The sequence below is a fragment of the Barbus barbus genome, assembly GCF_936440315.1.
Source record: "Barbus barbus genome assembly, chromosome: 11".
In the NCBI taxonomy this organism is placed as follows: Eukaryota; Metazoa; Chordata; class Actinopteri; order Cypriniformes; family Cyprinidae; genus Barbus; species Barbus barbus.
The window spans coordinates 24,686,329-24,704,583 of NC_136739.1; the positions used below are offsets into that span (position 1 = coordinate 24,686,329).

At 37.6% G+C, this 18,255-nt stretch overlaps 1 protein-coding gene across 1 annotated transcript; it reads left to right on the forward strand.

Annotated features, from left to right (window-relative positions):
- Window positions 1-1,212: 1,212 nt before the first annotated feature.
- LOC306876941 (solute carrier family 12 member 8-like) lies at window positions 1,213-17,559 on the forward strand (the record flags this gene model as incomplete). Its single annotated transcript, XM_079428394.1, has 13 exons — window positions 1,213-1,254; window positions 1,389-1,535; window positions 2,071-2,262; window positions 2,359-2,590; window positions 11,451-11,564; window positions 12,764-12,851; window positions 13,450-13,537; window positions 14,234-14,380; window positions 15,377-16,022; window positions 16,117-16,208; window positions 16,292-16,409; window positions 16,721-16,781; window positions 17,388-17,559. 13 exons carry the CDS (start codon window positions 1,213-1,215, stop codon window positions 17,557-17,559), a joined length of 2,139 nt encoding a protein of 712 aa, XP_079284520.1.
- Between the last annotated feature and the right edge of the window lie 696 nt (window positions 17,560-18,255).

Sequence of the window (18,255 nt, forward strand, 5' to 3'; positions counted from 1 at the left end):
TTGAACTAAATGCTAAAATCTGTCATGTCAAAAAAGTGTATGATGTAAATTATTCACAGTAGTATTTCTATGGTTTAATTAAATGGTCCTTAACATAGGATTCTTTAAAAAAAATAATAAAATCTGTGGGTTTAAATGTACCCTGGGAACATTTTTGTGAGATTTAAACTGGCAAAAATGTGGACTGGGGTTGAAAATATGGCTTTAAATCGTGAATGGTTGACACATGACCACAACTAGCCAAATTTGCATAAAAGTCTATGATTTTTATTTCACTATACATCATAAATGTTCACTAGTTGGTTATATAAATGACAAGAAATAAACAATACTGAAATCCTGCACCGTTAGGCTAGTCGAAGAACAGTGAAATGCAAATAAGATCTGTAAACTGGCAGCGCACACACACACACACACAGAGCAGATATTTGTTTAATGACGTTTATTGCACACGTAGCATTTCCATGAAGATCAGCGACACACAGAAACAGCTGTTAAGCTAAAACTCTTTAAGAGATAGGATCAAACGATTTTAATATAGGCCTCCTATACTAAAACATTGTGTCATGGTTACTGTCAATTTAGTTAGCTACGTCAATAGCACCTCTTCAATAGTTACTACAAATAAAACTTACAAAAATATAATTTTTTAATGTTTGATGCTTTAACCGGTTGTTCTATAAACGAACCGTTCAAAAGAACCGATTCGCGGAAACGAGTCCTCAGGTGTGTGCGCTCGTGCCTCTCTCACATTCTCCACCTGCTGCTGCATCCGGGAGCACAGCTACTGCAGGTGAGTCAGTGTCTTTATGATTACTCAAGGAATTTACAATTTAACAATATCCCAAAACAGCAGTTTATCCGTTTATTTAGGGCTGCTATTACTGGCATTTCTTATTGAGTTTACAACGAACCCATTGCACTACATAATGTTAAAGTAAAACACAAACACAAAGTAAGTAGCCTACTACGCAACTTAGTCACGTGAACTTCAATGCGTTTGTTTGCCTTTTATCTTACAGTTTTAAAATGTTGGTCATATTAATTCTATGTGTTTTATTAATGTGTCATTTATTAACAGACGGCTTTTGTTGGCCTTTTTGTAGGCCATCATTTGGCAAATGTTGTTAAAATTGTCTTTGTGTATACTGTACTGAAGCCTTTCTTTACATTCTTCTGATCCAGCTACTGTAATCTTGACCAGGAGGGAGCATGAATCCTCAAATTCAAGATTTATTCCATGAAGATGCACAGGTAATGGCAAATCAGTACGTTTTACCATAAAAATAATTAGAAACCCATAAATTCAAACCTAATGTTCTACCCTGAGCAGAGGAACTGAAATGAATGGGAGCATATTTAGATATGAGTGACACTGGTTTGTGTAGGGTTCCCAGAGTAATGCTCAGCCTTGGTGGAAGGTGCAGCTCTTCGTCTGGGAACCTGTTCTTTTTGGCACCTGGGATGGAGTCTTTACTACCTGCATGATCAACATTTTTGGGGTGGTGCTCTTTTTACGGACTGGCTGGCTTGTGGTAAGTTATGTTTTATCATAGATTTCATGATGCTTGTAGCGCATATATGTGTCAGAGGATCTATTTAAATGGCATTTGAAAAGATATTCCAAGCAATGTTTTGGTTTATATCCACCAAGGAATAAAAAAAAAAAAAGTCGCAATTACTTCTTGCGGGATACAAACTCACAATTTACAAAGGCAAAAGTCATGAATGTGAGAGAGAAACTGAAATCTGACTTTTTTTTCTTACATTCCAAGTTTACATCTCTCAATTCCGTTTTTTTACATAAATAATAAAACAATTCTGCCTTTTTTTCTTGCAATTGTGAGTTCATATTTTACAATTCAGATTTCTCCGTTAACATTATATCTCACAGTTCTGAAGAAAAAGTCAGAATCGTGAGAAAAGTTTAAGTTGTGAGAGAAAAAGTCGCAACCACCTTTTTTTTTTTTTTTCATGGTGGAAACGGGCTTTCTTACGTCTCATGTTTCGGCAGCTATTAAATGGGCATCCAATGAAAATGTAACATTTTTCCCATTTGATCATCTTTAGGGTAACACCGGTGTGTTGCTGGGCATGCTTCTGGTATCCTTGGTGGTATTAGTCGCCTTGATTACGGTGATGTCAGGCATTGGCGTGTGTGAGTGTTGCAGTGTGGGTAACGGTGGGGTCTACTCCATGATCTCCACTGTGCTCGGAGGAAGGGTTGGAGGAACTGTGGGACTCTTATATGTGTTTGGACAGGTGAGCAACTCCTTTCTGTATTAGTTATATTGCATATTCATTGGGTGGTCGTTCACTCTTCTCAAGTTTGATGGCAGTCATGTGTCTCGTTGACAGTGTGTGGCTGGAGCGATGTACATCACTGGTTTTGCAGAGTCCATTGCGCAGGTGCTGAACTTACAGAGCATGTGGGTGGTGAGGGGCATCTCTGTGGCCGTTCTGATCGGTCTGCTCGGGATTAACCTGGCCGGGGTAAAATGGATTGTACGCCTTCAGTTGGTTCTACTGGGCATATTAGCTATGTCCACTTTGGATTTCGTCATCGGGACATTTAGTCATCTAGACCCAGGTGAGCTATATTGTGAATCCAAATAAGATTACATCAAGGATAATTTAGATTAGAGTTCTAGCAAGTGTAACTGCTGTACATATTAAGGTACAGCTAGGTTTGGTGTTTTTAACTGAAGTCTTTCATTAAAACAACAACATAAATCCCCCATTGAGTGAAAGAAATTCAGTGGGCAAAAAAACCTCTGGCACTGGTGTACAGAAGTTAATGTATTTCTTAAAATGAAAAATAAAACCATTACATCTAATTTTAACAGGCACTTACGACTCTACCAAAGGTTTCCATTTAATAAAGTAGTGCTTTAGGAAGAGATTTTTGCCCTGCAGTGTTGTTTTCACAGACCCTACTAAACAGTGCCTGCCTTTCTTATATTGACACTTCTTTATTTGCACATTTCCTGGCAAACCTGCCAGACGAGGATATACAAGTTCAAGTCATTGTATATATTGGACTAAATTTGCAGTGTGCTAAAGGATTTTTCTTTTACCAGTGTACGTTTCTCTTATTTCTGTTCTTTTATTTCGCAGTTTCTTATATTTGTGTTTTTATGTGAGGTGTAATATGCATTTATTGGAGTTGAAAAGTAGTTTGATGATGCTTATTAATGACAATATATACACTACTTTTAAAACCGTTTGGGGTCAGTAATATTTTTTAATGCTATTAATTTAATTATTAATGTTTTTATCCAGCAAGAATGTATTAAACTGATCAAAAGCAACAAGACTTTTACGTTGTCAAAATGAATTTTTTTTCAAAATTAGTTTCAAAAAATTGTTGTTCTATTGAAATGTCAAAGAATCCTAAAAAAACAAAGTATCACGGTTTCTACAAAAATATTAAGCAGCACAACTATTTTCAACATAAATGTTTCTTGAGAACCAAATCAGCATGTTAGAATGATTTCTGAAGGATCATGTGACATTAAAGACTGAAGTGTATTAGCTGCAAAAAATTCAGCCTTGCCATCACTGGAATAAATTATTACAATTAAAATATATTAAAATTTAAAATAGAAAAAAATAATTTAATAAAATTGAACAATGTTACTGTTTTTACTGTATTTATCAAACAAATGCAATCTTGGTGAGCATAAGAGACCTGAGCAATAGTGTAAATGTAAAACTGTGAGTCTGTTATCTGTGACTTTAGAAATCGCTAATGTTTTCATCTTAAAGCTCTTACTAATTCAAAATGATTATTGGTATTGATAGACTGTGTACTAGTTATTTGGCCAGTGTGTGAAAAATTCAGTTCACATGTCCTTGCAACAACTGTCCAGTAGATGTCAGGGTAACATAAATATGGCGGTGTCCCAAACAATGAGATGGTCCTCACTGCAGAACACAAGATCCAGGGGGCGTGGTTGGATCTAGATCCAACTCCTTCTACCTTATACCTGAACCTACCCGTCTCCACCCCCTGATCCCTAAACCCACCCCTAAACCTACCAATCTCCACCCCCTATATGTGGATCCAACCCCGCCCCCTGGATCTTTGTTCTGCAGTGAGGGGCTACTGCAAACAATGCTATCCTGTGGGGTGTCAGTTTTATAGTAGTGGCAATTCACACATATTAATATTTATACATATTAATTATTTTATTTTTCTTTTCATAGCGTTTCCATGAACCATTTAGGCTTAACAAACAACGCAAGACAAGATTTTGCATACCAGGTAGTGATGAGGCATTGACAGTATAAGCAGGAAGCTAGTTAGACCTCCAGCAGCCCTGCATCTGCTGGGAGGGGTGCACATGGCCATTAGGGAGTACGGGGTCTCTTCCTAAAATAAACACAATTATAGAACTCCAACACCAATCAGAATATGGAAGTTGAAGTGACAGGAAGGGTGAAGTGATTTGTCTTCCCATTGTGGGAAGTCGTGGCCTAATGGTTAGAGAGTCGGACTTGTAATCCAAAGGTTGCGGGTTCGAGTCCCCGACCGGCAGGAATTGTAGGTGGGGGAAGTGAATGTCCAGCGCTCTCTCCACCCTCAATACCACGACTGAGGTGCCCTTGAGCAAGGCACCGAACCCCCAACTGCTCCCCGGGCGCTGCAGCATAAAATGGCTGCCCACTGCTCCGGGTGTATGTTCACGGTGTGTGTGTGTGTGTGTTCACTGCTGTGTGTGTGCACGTTGGATGGGTTAAATGCAGAGCACGAATTCCGAGTATGGGTCACCATACTTGGCTGAATGTCACTTCACTATCACTATCACTTCACTATCACTATTATATACAGTACTGTCATCTAGTCATCCTAGACCTGGACCTTACAAGGCAAAAATATATACTACTGTATTTAATTCAGCAAGGAAGTATTATTGAAAATTGTTGTTCTTGTGAACTTTATTTATAAAAGAATCCTGCTGGAAAATGTGCATATTTGGATTAGCCAAATTAGCTTTGCCATCACAGGAATAAATTACATTTTGAAATATATATATAAATTTAAATATTTTACAATATTTACGGTTTTACTGCAAGTTACTCCCGTTACTTGTAATGCGTTACCCCCAACACTGTGTGTGTGTGTGTGTGTGTGTATATATATATATATATTATATTATTAGTTTTTATTAAAGTTGTTGTTTATTTTAAAGACTGAAAGCATGTGTTAATGAAACGGAGCATGCTTATAGTTTAAGAAGAATTATGTGTTGCCAAATTCAAATTTCTAAAGCTCTCCCTAGCTATAATCGCAGAAATCCATCTCTGTCACATATTTTATTTTTAGGACATTCAAATCTACTTTTGTTAAAATTGTATATGAAGTAAGCATACATACAGTATTAAACTAAAATCTACCCCCTCTTAAAAAGAAGTATACTTAGTGCAAGTTTATTTTAGTACAGATTCATAAAAGGCATCCTGCTAAAATTGTGATGCATCTAATAAGAGTCATTTGCTCTTAGGGCAAGCATGCAGTCCATTGTAATGTTTAAGTTTTTTTGGCTGCCCACTTCAGATGAGGTCAGTATGTACTTTCACACTGGGTTTGCAGGAAGTCCATCCCAACTCTTCCTGTTCTCCTGATTACTGGCTTCCTGTCCGGAGAGGAGGCAAGACTCTCAGAAAGATGGTATTCTCACTCTCTCTGCAGAGAAAGTCAGACAAATTGGGGTGTAATGGACTAAATATGTGGTATTACCCCCTAACTACAGCTCCTGCTGCTGTCGTGTTGCTCTGACTCCTTTTAGGAGCTGGACTCGGGCTTCAGTGTGCTCTGGCAGTGGGAAAAGGAGGCACTGGTTCCTTCAGGTTTTTTCAGTTAAGCCTTGTGGTTATAAAGTGATCTCACTATTGGCACGGTTTAGGCCTGGGCACCGCATGGGCGGGTTACCTGCTAGTGGTAGGAAAAAGGAGCTGCTGTGCAGATGTGTTTACAGTTTGATAACACTGTTAATCACGTAGCCAAGGCCAGGTGGTCAGCACAAGGAAAGCTTCATAACCGTGATGATACAGAGATCCCAGCACAACCGCATTCCATGACAATTTAAAGGGATAGTTCACCCCAAGATTGGACATTTTATTTTTTCCAAAGCTATTTGATTGTCTTTCTTCTGTAGAACATAAAAGGAGAAATTTTGAAGTATATTATGGCCACTCTTTTTATTTTATATAATGAAAGTGAATGAGCACTGTGGCTGTCAAGCTTTAACAAAGACACGAGTAGTGTTTTTTTTGCCTTTCTATTATTAGACAGAGCTATTAAACAAAGACAGTAAACTAATGAAGACAGCACAGGTGCTGGGTTCTAAGTGCTGTCAAAGTCAAAGTCCTGCTCATGACACTTATCTGCCAAACAGAAAACCGTATCTCATGTGATTTAAAAAAAAAAAAGGCCAAACAAAGCCACTACACAAAAGCATCATAAAAGTATTGAAGTAGCTCATATGACTTATGTACTATGTTCCAAGTCTACTTTTGTAGGTCATTTTGTAGTTTTGTGTGAGGAACAGACTGACATTTAAGTCGTAATTTACTGAAAATCGTTCCCTTCAGTGAGCTGGTAACCACTGCGACTGAATTGAGAACCAAGAACCAGATCAGTTGGTTTGCGAATGAATTATTCAGATCAGTTTTGTGAACTTCATCAGATGATTTAGTGTAAAGATTTGACTCTTTCTGTTTATGATTTTCAATGAAAAATGACTTAAAGGGGACCTATTATGCCCCTTTTTACAAGATGCAAAATAAGTCTTTGATGTCCCCAGAGCGTATATGTGAAGTTTTAGCTCAATATACCCCACAGATATATTTTTATAGCTTGTTAAAATTGCCTCTTTTAGGGTACGAGCCAAAACGCTCTGTTTTTGAGTATGTTGCTTTAAATGCGAGTGAGCTGTTGCTCCCGGAGAAGAGGGCGTAGCTTCAAGAGCTCTTGAAGCTCCGCATTAGCAGACAGTGCTAGCCTTTGCAAATAAACATTTCACTATTAATACAAGCCTGTTATCTTTACAGAAAACTACTGTTTCAAAGTCAGTCATCTGATTATACTGTGCATAATAAATTTGCGTTTATGAATTACACAGATGGGGAGCACGGCGGAATAAAAATAACAACATAGCTGGTCTATCACAAACTTTATAAGTCCCACTTCTGATTATGAGCTCGACAACTGAAAGCGATCGACTCACATTGCTTTCATATGCAACTTTTAACTACCACATTCCTATTCACGATCATTCTGATAGCACTTGAAGGCAGCATCAGTGAAAACACACAGACAATGGTAGCTTTAGCAATAAGACTTACAGAGTGCCCAGAAGCTCTTTCAGAAAGGCAATTTGGAAAACAAACGGTGAACTATTCCTTTAAGAAATAAAAGGCTGTAGAAAACTGAAGGGCTGAGTGCATATCTTGGTTGTGAAATAATTCTTGGTAAAGGATATGTTTGAGTTATACACCCAATCTATCATTGGGCACCAGTGTGCCCAGGCTCATGTAGCCAAAATGGGAGAAGGGTTGATGATCTTTTAATATTGCTACCTACTTCAGTGTTTTGTTAAATCATTTGAAAATGTTATTGCTGGAAAAGATGAAGAAAATGTGAGCACAGTCCTCTCGAGTGTTCATACCATTGCGGTGAACACATTTGTGCTGGATTTAAAAAAACGAGAGCACCTCCTAGTTCTGTCCCTTCCCTCCTGCCTATTACCACACAAGAGGAACTGTGAGAAGAGCTTTCCTACTACTGTGGGCTTTTAGACTGTTATTATTGGTGTAAATTCTGTTCTTCTCTAGTGGTGGGAAGAAATTGCTGGGGTATAACAATTAAATTTTTATGAAAATAACTGAATCGCTTGACTTGTCTGCTCATGGTCTTTGATCAGGTCATTGGCTTGTTTTATTTTCACTCACATAATTAGTTTTATGATGGTGTGATGTTCATGTTATGTAGGATCTCATCTCTAAACTCAAAGACACACTATTTAAGCGCCCCAAGTTGGACAGGAAACTGACATGCGCTCAGTTTTGGGTTAAGGGTGTTGACCGGGCTCACCCACATTTTTGGCTTGAGACAAAAGAGCAGGCAGGAAGCAGATCTCAGTTCTTCACTAGCAGAGTCCACATCATCACTTCCTCTTCCAAATCTTCAGATCTGAACTTCTTACTACAAATATCCAAACTGCAATCAGAATGGTTAGAAAGGTGGCAAGGAGGGCAACAGTAACGGCCCTGCTCTTATCCGCTGTGTCAATATGGCCAGTTTTTTATGCTTTTGTATTGTGAATATGTATATATTTTTATCTCAGGGCATGACATTTATCTCAGGGCTCAAGAAGCATTTTGTATTATCAAAGTGGTGCAGCTTACATTTCTGGATATGTTCTTATTTTAGGATTCTTTGAGAAATGTCAAAAGAACATTTATTTGAAATAGATTTTTTCCAAGAAAGCCTTTACTGTCACTGCAATTTAATGCATCGTAGTTGAATAATAGTTTTAAAAATCCTTTCAATGAAAATCTTACTGAATCTTTTGAATGGTAGTGTATTTGAAGGTTGTATTTAGTTCAAGAGTCACAAACTAAACTATGGCTAATTGTTTTATTCTTGCACAGCTTACTGTAGATGTAGCAAAGTTAATAAAAGAAGGTAATTGTCAAGGTAATTTATGATGTGGTGAAGTAGGATATGTTTTTTCCTGCTTGCGTGGTATTATTGGAGTACTTGATATCTGTTATTTCTAAGGCTGTGACCACCTAAACTTTCTTTATGCACTTCCTCTCTACCTCCTTCTCCTGATCCTCTATTGTATCTTACTCTCTTTCTAGCTCTCTCTCTTTGTAGCCAAGAAACTGTGACTTGGAAGGGTAGGAACAAGCAGGGCTTCTGAAAGGGTGGTGACTTCCTTTTGGATAAACATGTCATTAATCCAAGAGAACACATTCTTTCCCATCACAAGATAACCAAGAGGGAAGTGGATCATGATCTTGCTTAGTCAGGCTCTCTGCATGAGTGCCTTGTCTCCGCAGGGGTGACAACCACCATCTTTCTTTCTCTTTCACTACATCTAATGTAAGCTTTTGACTCTAATTGAGACTTAATTATTAAATTATTACAATTATTTCTTATTGAAAGACTTTTTCAAACTGAACATTTCAAATCAGTATGACTTTCTTTCATTGATTGAATGCAAAAGTAAATGTTTTGAAGAATGACCAAGCTGCTGTTTTTCATTCTTTGTGTGTGTGTTCACTTTCAAGTCCTAAAAAGGAAAAATCACTATAAAATTATCCTAAAAATAGTCTATTTGACATATTTGCTATAATCCAAATCTTCACTCGGCATTGTTCTCCACCAGGGGTCAGAGGCCTCAGCAAATTTCCAAGGGAGCCTCAAGGTGACTTAAAATAAGACAAAGCAAGCATTTAAAAAGACAGAATTACTAAAAAATATAAATATTTCAGCAACATTTTTGTCTTAAAAAAAAAAACAAACAAGGTTCTCATGGTCTTAAAAAGTCTCAAATGTTATTTCTAGACATGGAAAAGTCATGTAAATAATAAAAACATTTTATCAGTTAAATTAATTTATCAATTAAATCCTTATCCTTAATCCTCGTCTAGTAAATCATGAACAGCTGAAAAAGTCATTGGGCCTTTGAATATTGTGGACAATAAGGGGGCATTGGAGTTGAGAACCACTGTTGTAAAATGTTTTATGTTAGCTTAATTCTTTGCATTATTTACTAAAAATCTTCCCTCTGTTGGATCTTCATATTAAATATGTATATATGAGAGCTGGAGCAAAGGAAAGATTATAAGTGAAAAATGGTAATCTTGAAGTGAATGAAGTGTTTTTTCTTTAGCCTGTTCCTCACACACAAATCATGTGGAAGTCATGGAATATAGCCAATCAATCGTATGGACTAGTTCACCCAAAAATGAAAATTCTGTCATTAATTACTCACCCTCATGTTGTTCCAAACCCGTAAGACTTTTTTTTCATCTTTAGAACACAAATTAAGATATTTTCGATTAAATCCAAGAGCTTTCTGACCCTTTGTATTCTTTGCGCACAAAAAGTATTTTCGTAGCTTCATAAAATTAGGTTGAACCTCTGATGTCACATGGACTGTTTTTAACAATGCCCTTACTACCTTTCTGGGTCTTGAACGTGTCAGTTGCATTGCTGTCTGTGCAGGGTCAGAAAGCTCTTGGATTCAGTGTTCTGAAGATGAACCAAGGTCTTACAGGTTTGGAACGACATGAGGGTGAGTAATTAATGACATAACTTTCATTTTTGGGTGAACTACCCCTTTAATGTTGCTATTTTTGTCCTTTTTGGAGTTTGGCAGTAAAAATCTGTTTTTATATGGAAAACAGTGACTGGAACATTCTTCCAAACATTTTCTTTTTGGTAAAAAAAAAGAAAGTCAAACTGGTTTGAAATGACTTGAGGGTGAGTAAATGCAGTTTTGGGTGAACTAAGCCATCTTTGGCATTTGCTTTACGTTATGTACAGTTGTTTCTACACAAGTACACAAACCACCAGAAACATACAGTGTTAGTGCTATGTAGACTTTAATAACTGCCACCCTGAGTGAAAATGCCACTCGTGTGACGGTTCAGCACAATGGTGATATCTCTCAGTACTGTTTACGTAAATGTTCTGCGGCTCCTGCTTTTGGATTGTTTTGTTTGCCTGTGAACACACCCAGAGCTTAGTTCAGCATTCCCTTCATTATGTCCAAGGCGCAGAACTATTGAACTTTGCATGTATTCCCAAGAAAAAGGCCGGCCCTTGGTTTACACGCATCTTGGCGGGGCGTCTGTCCCCCCGGGTTGTTACATAAAGGGAGGTGATGGTCAGCCACAGACACGCGGGGCTCTGCCTGTGCATGGCTATGGAGTCCAAAACTGTCATATTTAAAACCAGACGTCTGTTCCACAGTACCCCAGGGAACCCCTCCCTTTGAATCTAGGGTGAAAGGGGTTATTGTATCAGTGTGCGATAGATCAATATTGTATGTCATGGATGCTGGTTTGTGGTCTTTCACAGGAGGATATTTTCTTGTTAATGTCGTCACCAGCCTGTGTTTTAAGCAGAGGTGGAAACTTGAATTCTGCTTCAGGATGGTTTTCTGTCTAAATATCAGATTTTTCAAAAAGGCCAAAATATTTCCTTTTGCTTTTCATAACAAAGATTCTAATTTACAGGAAATCTTAGTGTGTGTAATGTTTGTCATATATACTCAGTGGAGACTGGGATTTCAGAGATGAATCTGATTCTTATCATCGTGTCAGTGCAGAGTTTTTCCATAAAGCACTCAGTAATGCTTTAGTCCAACTGAATGTTGTTATAAACAGTCTTTCCTAACATTGTTTTGTGCTGAATTTGTTTATTACAGAGCATGGATTCGTTGGTTATACAGAGGATCTGCTGCGTAAGAACACGCTGCCAGACTACACAGCTGGCGAGACTTTCTTCACCGTGTTTGGGGTTTTCTTTCCTGCGGCGACAGGTGACCTTACACATATAAACAAAAAAGGCTAAACTATGATATAATAGCCATTGGTTTAATGACACTATGCTGATATGAGGATTTATCTTTGCTATTAGTGAAGTATAAATTTAGTTGCCTGAAAAACTTGCAGCTGTACTGTATGTTAGTAGCTGTGGTTGGATTTAGGATGCAGACATCCAAGAAATCTCTCTTTTCAGCAAAATTTAATCTCATAGTTAACACATTTTTGTTGTATAGTGAGGTTTTAGTCTGAGCCTACATGTTGTCACCGGATCTTTTTTTTTCATACTTCTGATTTCATGGAACCCCAAATATGATGATCCTTTTGTGGGGCACCTCCTTTATAAAGTACAAAGGCAGCTATATTTTAATTCATAAAAACCCATTTATATTGTGTGAAAAATATTAAACGTAATATTACAGAAAGCAAAATTAAACAATTCTTTCCAAATTTAAATAATTGCTTTTGTATTGATGTTGTCCTAAAACAAATTGCTAAAATAATTCAAGAAAAATTTACAGCGATTAACATGTTTTTCATGAAATTATATGCAGATGTATTTTTTTCTTACTGTTAAAATATTTATATTTTATGCTGTAAATATTGGGAAATAATCCCAATTAATCCTAACGTTTTCTGACAAGCCTTCATAATAATATAGAAATATTATTAAATGTTTTGGATCATAATTATTTAACATTCACATATTTTGTTAATCTGTTAAGTGCACATTGTCTCTGCAGGTTTGAATTCAGTCTGCATTATGTTGTGATCTCAACCCAACTTTCATAATGCTTTCAACTTAACTATTTTCATTGGCAAAAATCCCATGAAAAAACCAGACAATATAAATATAAAAATGAGATAAATAATTATCTACAAAATGTGAAAAACCCATAAATGTAAGAAAACCCACTTCATTCTTGTCTTGTTTTACCAAAACCAGCTTCTGCCTCCTGCAAAGACTAAAAGATTGAACAATTAATTTGAGCAACACGAGGCCCTAATCAGTCATGATCAAAGTTTCCTTTTTGCTCCTGTTAGAAGTCAGGAAGGTGTTTCAAGTGAGCTCTGATATGTACGTCTTTCTGTTCTTCAGGTTTTGAATGGTCCCTTGTCTCCAGTCTTGTTTTCACAGTAACTCTCTCTGTGTGTGTGTGTGTGTGTGTGTGTGTGTGTGTGTGTGTGTGTGTAGGTGTGATGGCGGGATTCAACATGAGCTCTGATCTCCAGAGGCCTGAGCACAACATCCCCGTGGGAACTATCGCTGCAGTCTGCACCTCGTATGTTTCTGTCCGCCACAGAAATAATCTTTCACTCTTCCTTTGTTCATCTTCAGCCTCTATTTGTGTTGAGTGTAAACATACTTTAGAGCAGGCGCCAAAATGAAAATATGAGAAACAGAATTACGTATTACGAATTACGTCATGCCCTGCAAAAAAGTGTATGTCATAAAAATCAACATGAGATGAACTGTATGTCTGGTAATGGTTGATAAGATTTTTTTATGTTTTTGAAAGAACTCTCTTATGCTTATCAGGGCTACATTTAATTGATCATAGAAATACAGTAAAAACTGTAATATTGTGAAATATTATTTAATAATACAATTTAAAATGACTTCTATTTTTATACACTGAATCATTCTTGTATGCTTTTTTGGTGCTCAAAACATTATTATCAATGTTAAAAACAGTTGTGCTGCCTAGTATTTTGTAAAACCTTTTTTATTCAGTATTCTTTGATGAATAGAAAGTGAAAAACAGCATTTATTTCAAATAAAAATGTTTTGGAACATAAATATCTATTTATATAGTTAGAGAATTTCACTAAATAGAATAGATAGAATTAATGACTCTTGTGTATTGTGGAAATTTGCAGGTGGTTCCTGTATCTCGTCTTTGTGTTCTTACTGGGAGCCATTTGCACCAGAGATGCGCTGCGCTATGATTTCTTAATAGCGGAAAAGGTAATCTGATGTTATTACAGGCTTCAGAGGATGGCCATCTTCCATGGGTTTTTCCACTATCAAGACTCATTGTCTCAACTGAAAGTGAGACTTGAGAATAGCGCATTAACCACCACAGATAAAACGTTAGTTGCGTTTATTGTCATGCTAATGTCATTCCACTCGTCTGCAGGCCTCAGAGGCATTTGAGGTCATTCTAAACGCTACAGCTGGTGTAAGTGTTTGAATAAGAATGGAGCACAGTTGTGCACTGACCTTGCACATACCCTGACGTTTGATAGTCACACAGCTGCCAGTCAGCATAGATTACAGTGGGCTGCTGAACTAAGCTACATAGTTTATGAGTGTGTAAGGCTGTAGCCTGGTTGTGGCTGACCCAGCTGTTCCTTAATGTGGGCTGTAGTGTTTTGGAGTTAACACTCTACATACAAAACAATGCATATTTAATATTATATTGAATCTACAAAAAGGTGCATTTTGTCAATTACGGTGTTACAGAAGTGATGCATACACATAATCAACCTTACTGTATTATTTGTAATTGCCCATTCTCTCATTATGGGTTCTGTCAGATTACACTTTGTTTCTTTGATTTACTTTCAACACATTATAAACTTTTTTCAGTCTGGCCAAGCGGAACAGAGCTGGGTGGAGCCTTCTACATTCTCTTCCCCTCTGTGTTTGTTTTTTTCCCAGGTCTCCTTGGTTGGCTTCCTGTTTTTGCTGGGCCTCTACATCTCGTCCCTGGCCTCCTGTATGGGCGGCCTGTACGGTGCACCCAGGATCCTCCAGTGTATCGCCCAGGAGAGAGTCATTCCAGCTCTCGGATTTCTTGGGAAAGGGGTGGGTGCTTATAGGGAGATATTAATGTGGTTACATTGTTGCAATTTTCAAAACAGGGAATGCAAGACTGTGGTTTTATGCTTAACAAAATAAAATGGGTAATTTTGTAAGTTTTATTTTTATTTAGATGTTGATAAATCAAGGCTAAATCTATTCTGTGATTTATAAACCATGAGTTCTCTCAGGTATTAATAAATGATAAACTTTAACAATACTCTTAGTATAATGAGTGAAATTAAATATTTGGTTTTCATGCACTTTGTGTCACTTTAATGAATTGTTTACATTTTCACGCTCAATGAGTAGCTCCATAGACGACAGGATGGGTTCCTAATTATAGTGTGCCAGAGTTCGCTCCAAAAAACACGAAGGAATGAATTGTAACAATTGTGGCTTTCAAAAAGCACAGCACACCCTTTCCCTCGCCTGAGCTCTGTCTGACCCCTCTCTATGGGCTACAAGTTCGCTCGAGACATCTCGCTCTGAATCAAAGTCCCAGAACAAACACAGGAAGCACAGAAAAGACCAACCCTGGTGGATCTGGAGCTGTGCCAGCCAGTAGCAGTAGCGCCTCCATCCCAGAGGTTTATGGGATCTGGGTAATGACCGGTCTGAGGTGACATGAGAATCTTTTTTGGGATGTTTTAACTGGATACTTCTACTTGCTCATTACATAACCTGAAGAGCATGAAAGAAATGAGGGTACAGGAGCCAAACCCATAATGTGAACTTGCAAATGATTAATATAAACTTGTGGAGTAGAAGTAGACATGACTAGACACTCCTATCTGATCCCATAATGCATTGTGAGGAGCTCAGGAAAAAAATAGACAAATGTGTACTATAAATATAATATCAAAATTCACAAAATTAACACACAGAAATGCTACCCATGTATAGTCACTTAAGTCAGTCACTTTTATTTCAGTTGGGATGCTTCCTTTGTAGCGAGTAGACATAGATTTACCTTTCTCTTATCTTTTATATGTATTACAGCGAGGGCCCAATAAGACGCCTGTGGCTGCCATCTGTCTGACCAGCTTGATCTCCATGGCGTTCATCTTTATCGGCCAGGTCAATGTACTGGCTCCCATCGTCACCATCAACTTCATGCTAACCTACAGCATAATTGATTACTGCTATTTCTGTGTGGTGAAAACCCATGAGCTGCAGGTCCAGCAAAGGCCGACACTGATCAGGAGGTCAAGCTCCAGAAGATCACTGGTGTCCAGCACTCATCCCCATTACGGCAGCAGTGGAGCCATCAGTGAACCTGTGAACGGCACACTGCTGGAGTTCACCAAAGACATGGACCAAATATTTCCATTGCCCAGCACGGACTCCGCTGATGAACAGAGAGTTTCTCTTCCTGCCTCTAAGACCCGGGGCAGGAAGTCAAAGATTCCAGCTAAAGAAACGCTGATGAACAGTTTTGGGTTGGACTTGAACAGCAATGGATCATTAGATAAAGGAAAAGATAAGAGGGAGCCGGAACAAACTATTGGATTAGATGATGATACCAGCAGCCAGATTGGATTTATGGAGTCTGACCTTACAACAGAAACAAAGAGGAAACAGTCTTTGCCTAATTCTGGGCCAGTTGAACTTGAACAGCTCCCAAGAGAACAGATAGACAGAAATGGTACGTAACTTTCTACAAAATCTCCTTTTCTACAAAAACTCCTCAATATAGTGATCAAAATATGTATTTCACCTTATATGCCTTTCGTTCACAGGTTCAGAAACAAATCTTGAAGGATCAGAAATAAGATCAATACAGGGTTCGGTCTATGCTAGATTTTGCAACCACTGGGTTTCGTTAGTTGGTGTAAGTTTGGCAAAAAATTATCAAGCCTGTAAGCAATAAGCGTGTAAGCTCAAATTTTTAATGCTGTTTTTATCTTTCTTTAGGCATTGTGCTCCTTTATGATAATGTTCGTTATCCAGTGGATGTACGCCTTGATTAACATTACATTCGCCCTTGTCCTCTTTCTCTACATTGGAACAACAAGCCCAGGTTTGCCAACAGGTAATTGTAATTGTTCCTAACTTTTATTTGATTTGAACAATCTTTGAGAAAATTTGAGAAATAATCCAGTTGCTCATCACTGAAAATTGTCTGATAGACACTTCGGATGCCACACTGCTTATTTCAGTGAAATAGGCATAATAAGACTTAGAGCTTAAAATACATTTTTTGGATCGGTTTGTTGTTGTCAGGATGATTATTTTAACCATTTAAATTAAAGTCAAATAAAAATAGAGGTGCATTATACACATATCCATCATTATGATGACTTTTCTTGTCAGGAAATATAAAACTGCATTCTCTGCCCACAGGTGCAGCAGCTCGCTTCAGTTTCTTCAGGTGGCTCAAGACCTCGCTGCAGAATTTGGGGAGGTAAGTTGCATAGTCTTCTGTAGGCAGACTTGACTTTTTCAGTATAAAGTGTGAACTTATTGCAGCATTGTATGGCCAAGAACTACCTAATTAGACAGGAAAAGATGTCTGATCTACAATTTTTTTATGATGTTTAAGGGCAGGTTTACAAGATACATAAAATACCACAACAATGGCATTGCCGTTTCCACCAATGCTTGTATAGAAAACACAAAAATAGATCAGGTCAGAATTTCTGTTCATCCAAAAGTCATACAGACATTCTGCAGAACATCAATTTGAGTTAATAGAAAATAAAATTCAGAATATATTTTGAATGTTACTATTCCAAATGAGCTGAGACTGAGAGTAGGTGTTGCATGAAGATAAATTCAAAGCCATTTTCTACATGCTCAGTGGAACATTTTTAAATGTCTTCTGATTAATGATACTATTCTTTAGCTTTGCTTATTAGGAGAGTTCTTCAGTTAAATCCGAAAAAAGCATTTACAAACATATAACTGTTATGTGGGTATGTGGCAGAGTGCATTGTGGATGATGTGATTAGAACTATGAATGCATGCAAAACCGAACCTGACATTACCAATCATTTGCCTCTCTTCTTAGGCGAGATGGGGCCCTTCAGGACCAGATTGTGGTGACACCACCTTTGTCAGCTGTTGGCATGGAAACCAGGCAGCTAACAGAGGAAAATGCAGACTTTGCCTTCCGTGATCGTTACCATCACTCCTCCTTTATCACCACCACAGACAAGATAGTCCATCCTCAGTCCAACTGAGCATGTAACAACTGTGCCCTGCTAACCAGCTGGACTGAAACAGTGGACACATGTATGAGAATAAATCATCACTCACTTGAAATAAATATATATATATATATATATATATATAATATTATTTAATGCATTTGCAGTACTTGGAGGACAGAGCTTTATTTCCTGGAAGATCTGAAGGAAACTAATAATGTTTATCTGAAAAATCGGGAATGTGCAATCAAAGTCATGTAATGTGAATTAATTTGCCATCAAGATCTTCTCTAGTGAAATAAATGGTTATGTAAGGTTTAATATGCATCATGGGCATTTAATTTTCAGATTATAAGTAAATTTTGTCTTTTATTTTCATTGACCTCACTGAGGTCACAACACTTATTGTAGTGCCTATTCAAACTAGAACGTGCCCCCTCCAACTTTCTGGCACAGTTAATTCTTCAAAAATAACTTCCAGATAATTTATTTTTGATTACTGAAATGCAGAATTAATATAGGTTTAACGTGCAAATCTATTTGCGTGCTGCTTGTCTGTTTACATGGCAGTCAAGCTGCAGCTTCTGTAGATCTGCCGTCATCTGCTCACCTTCACGTTCATGCACCAAACTCATTAGACTTTCTTTTTTTTCTCAGTGGAACAAAAGTGATTTAGCGTGAGAATCAAAAGCTGTTATTTCCATAGTGTGAAACTACATGGTGATCTGT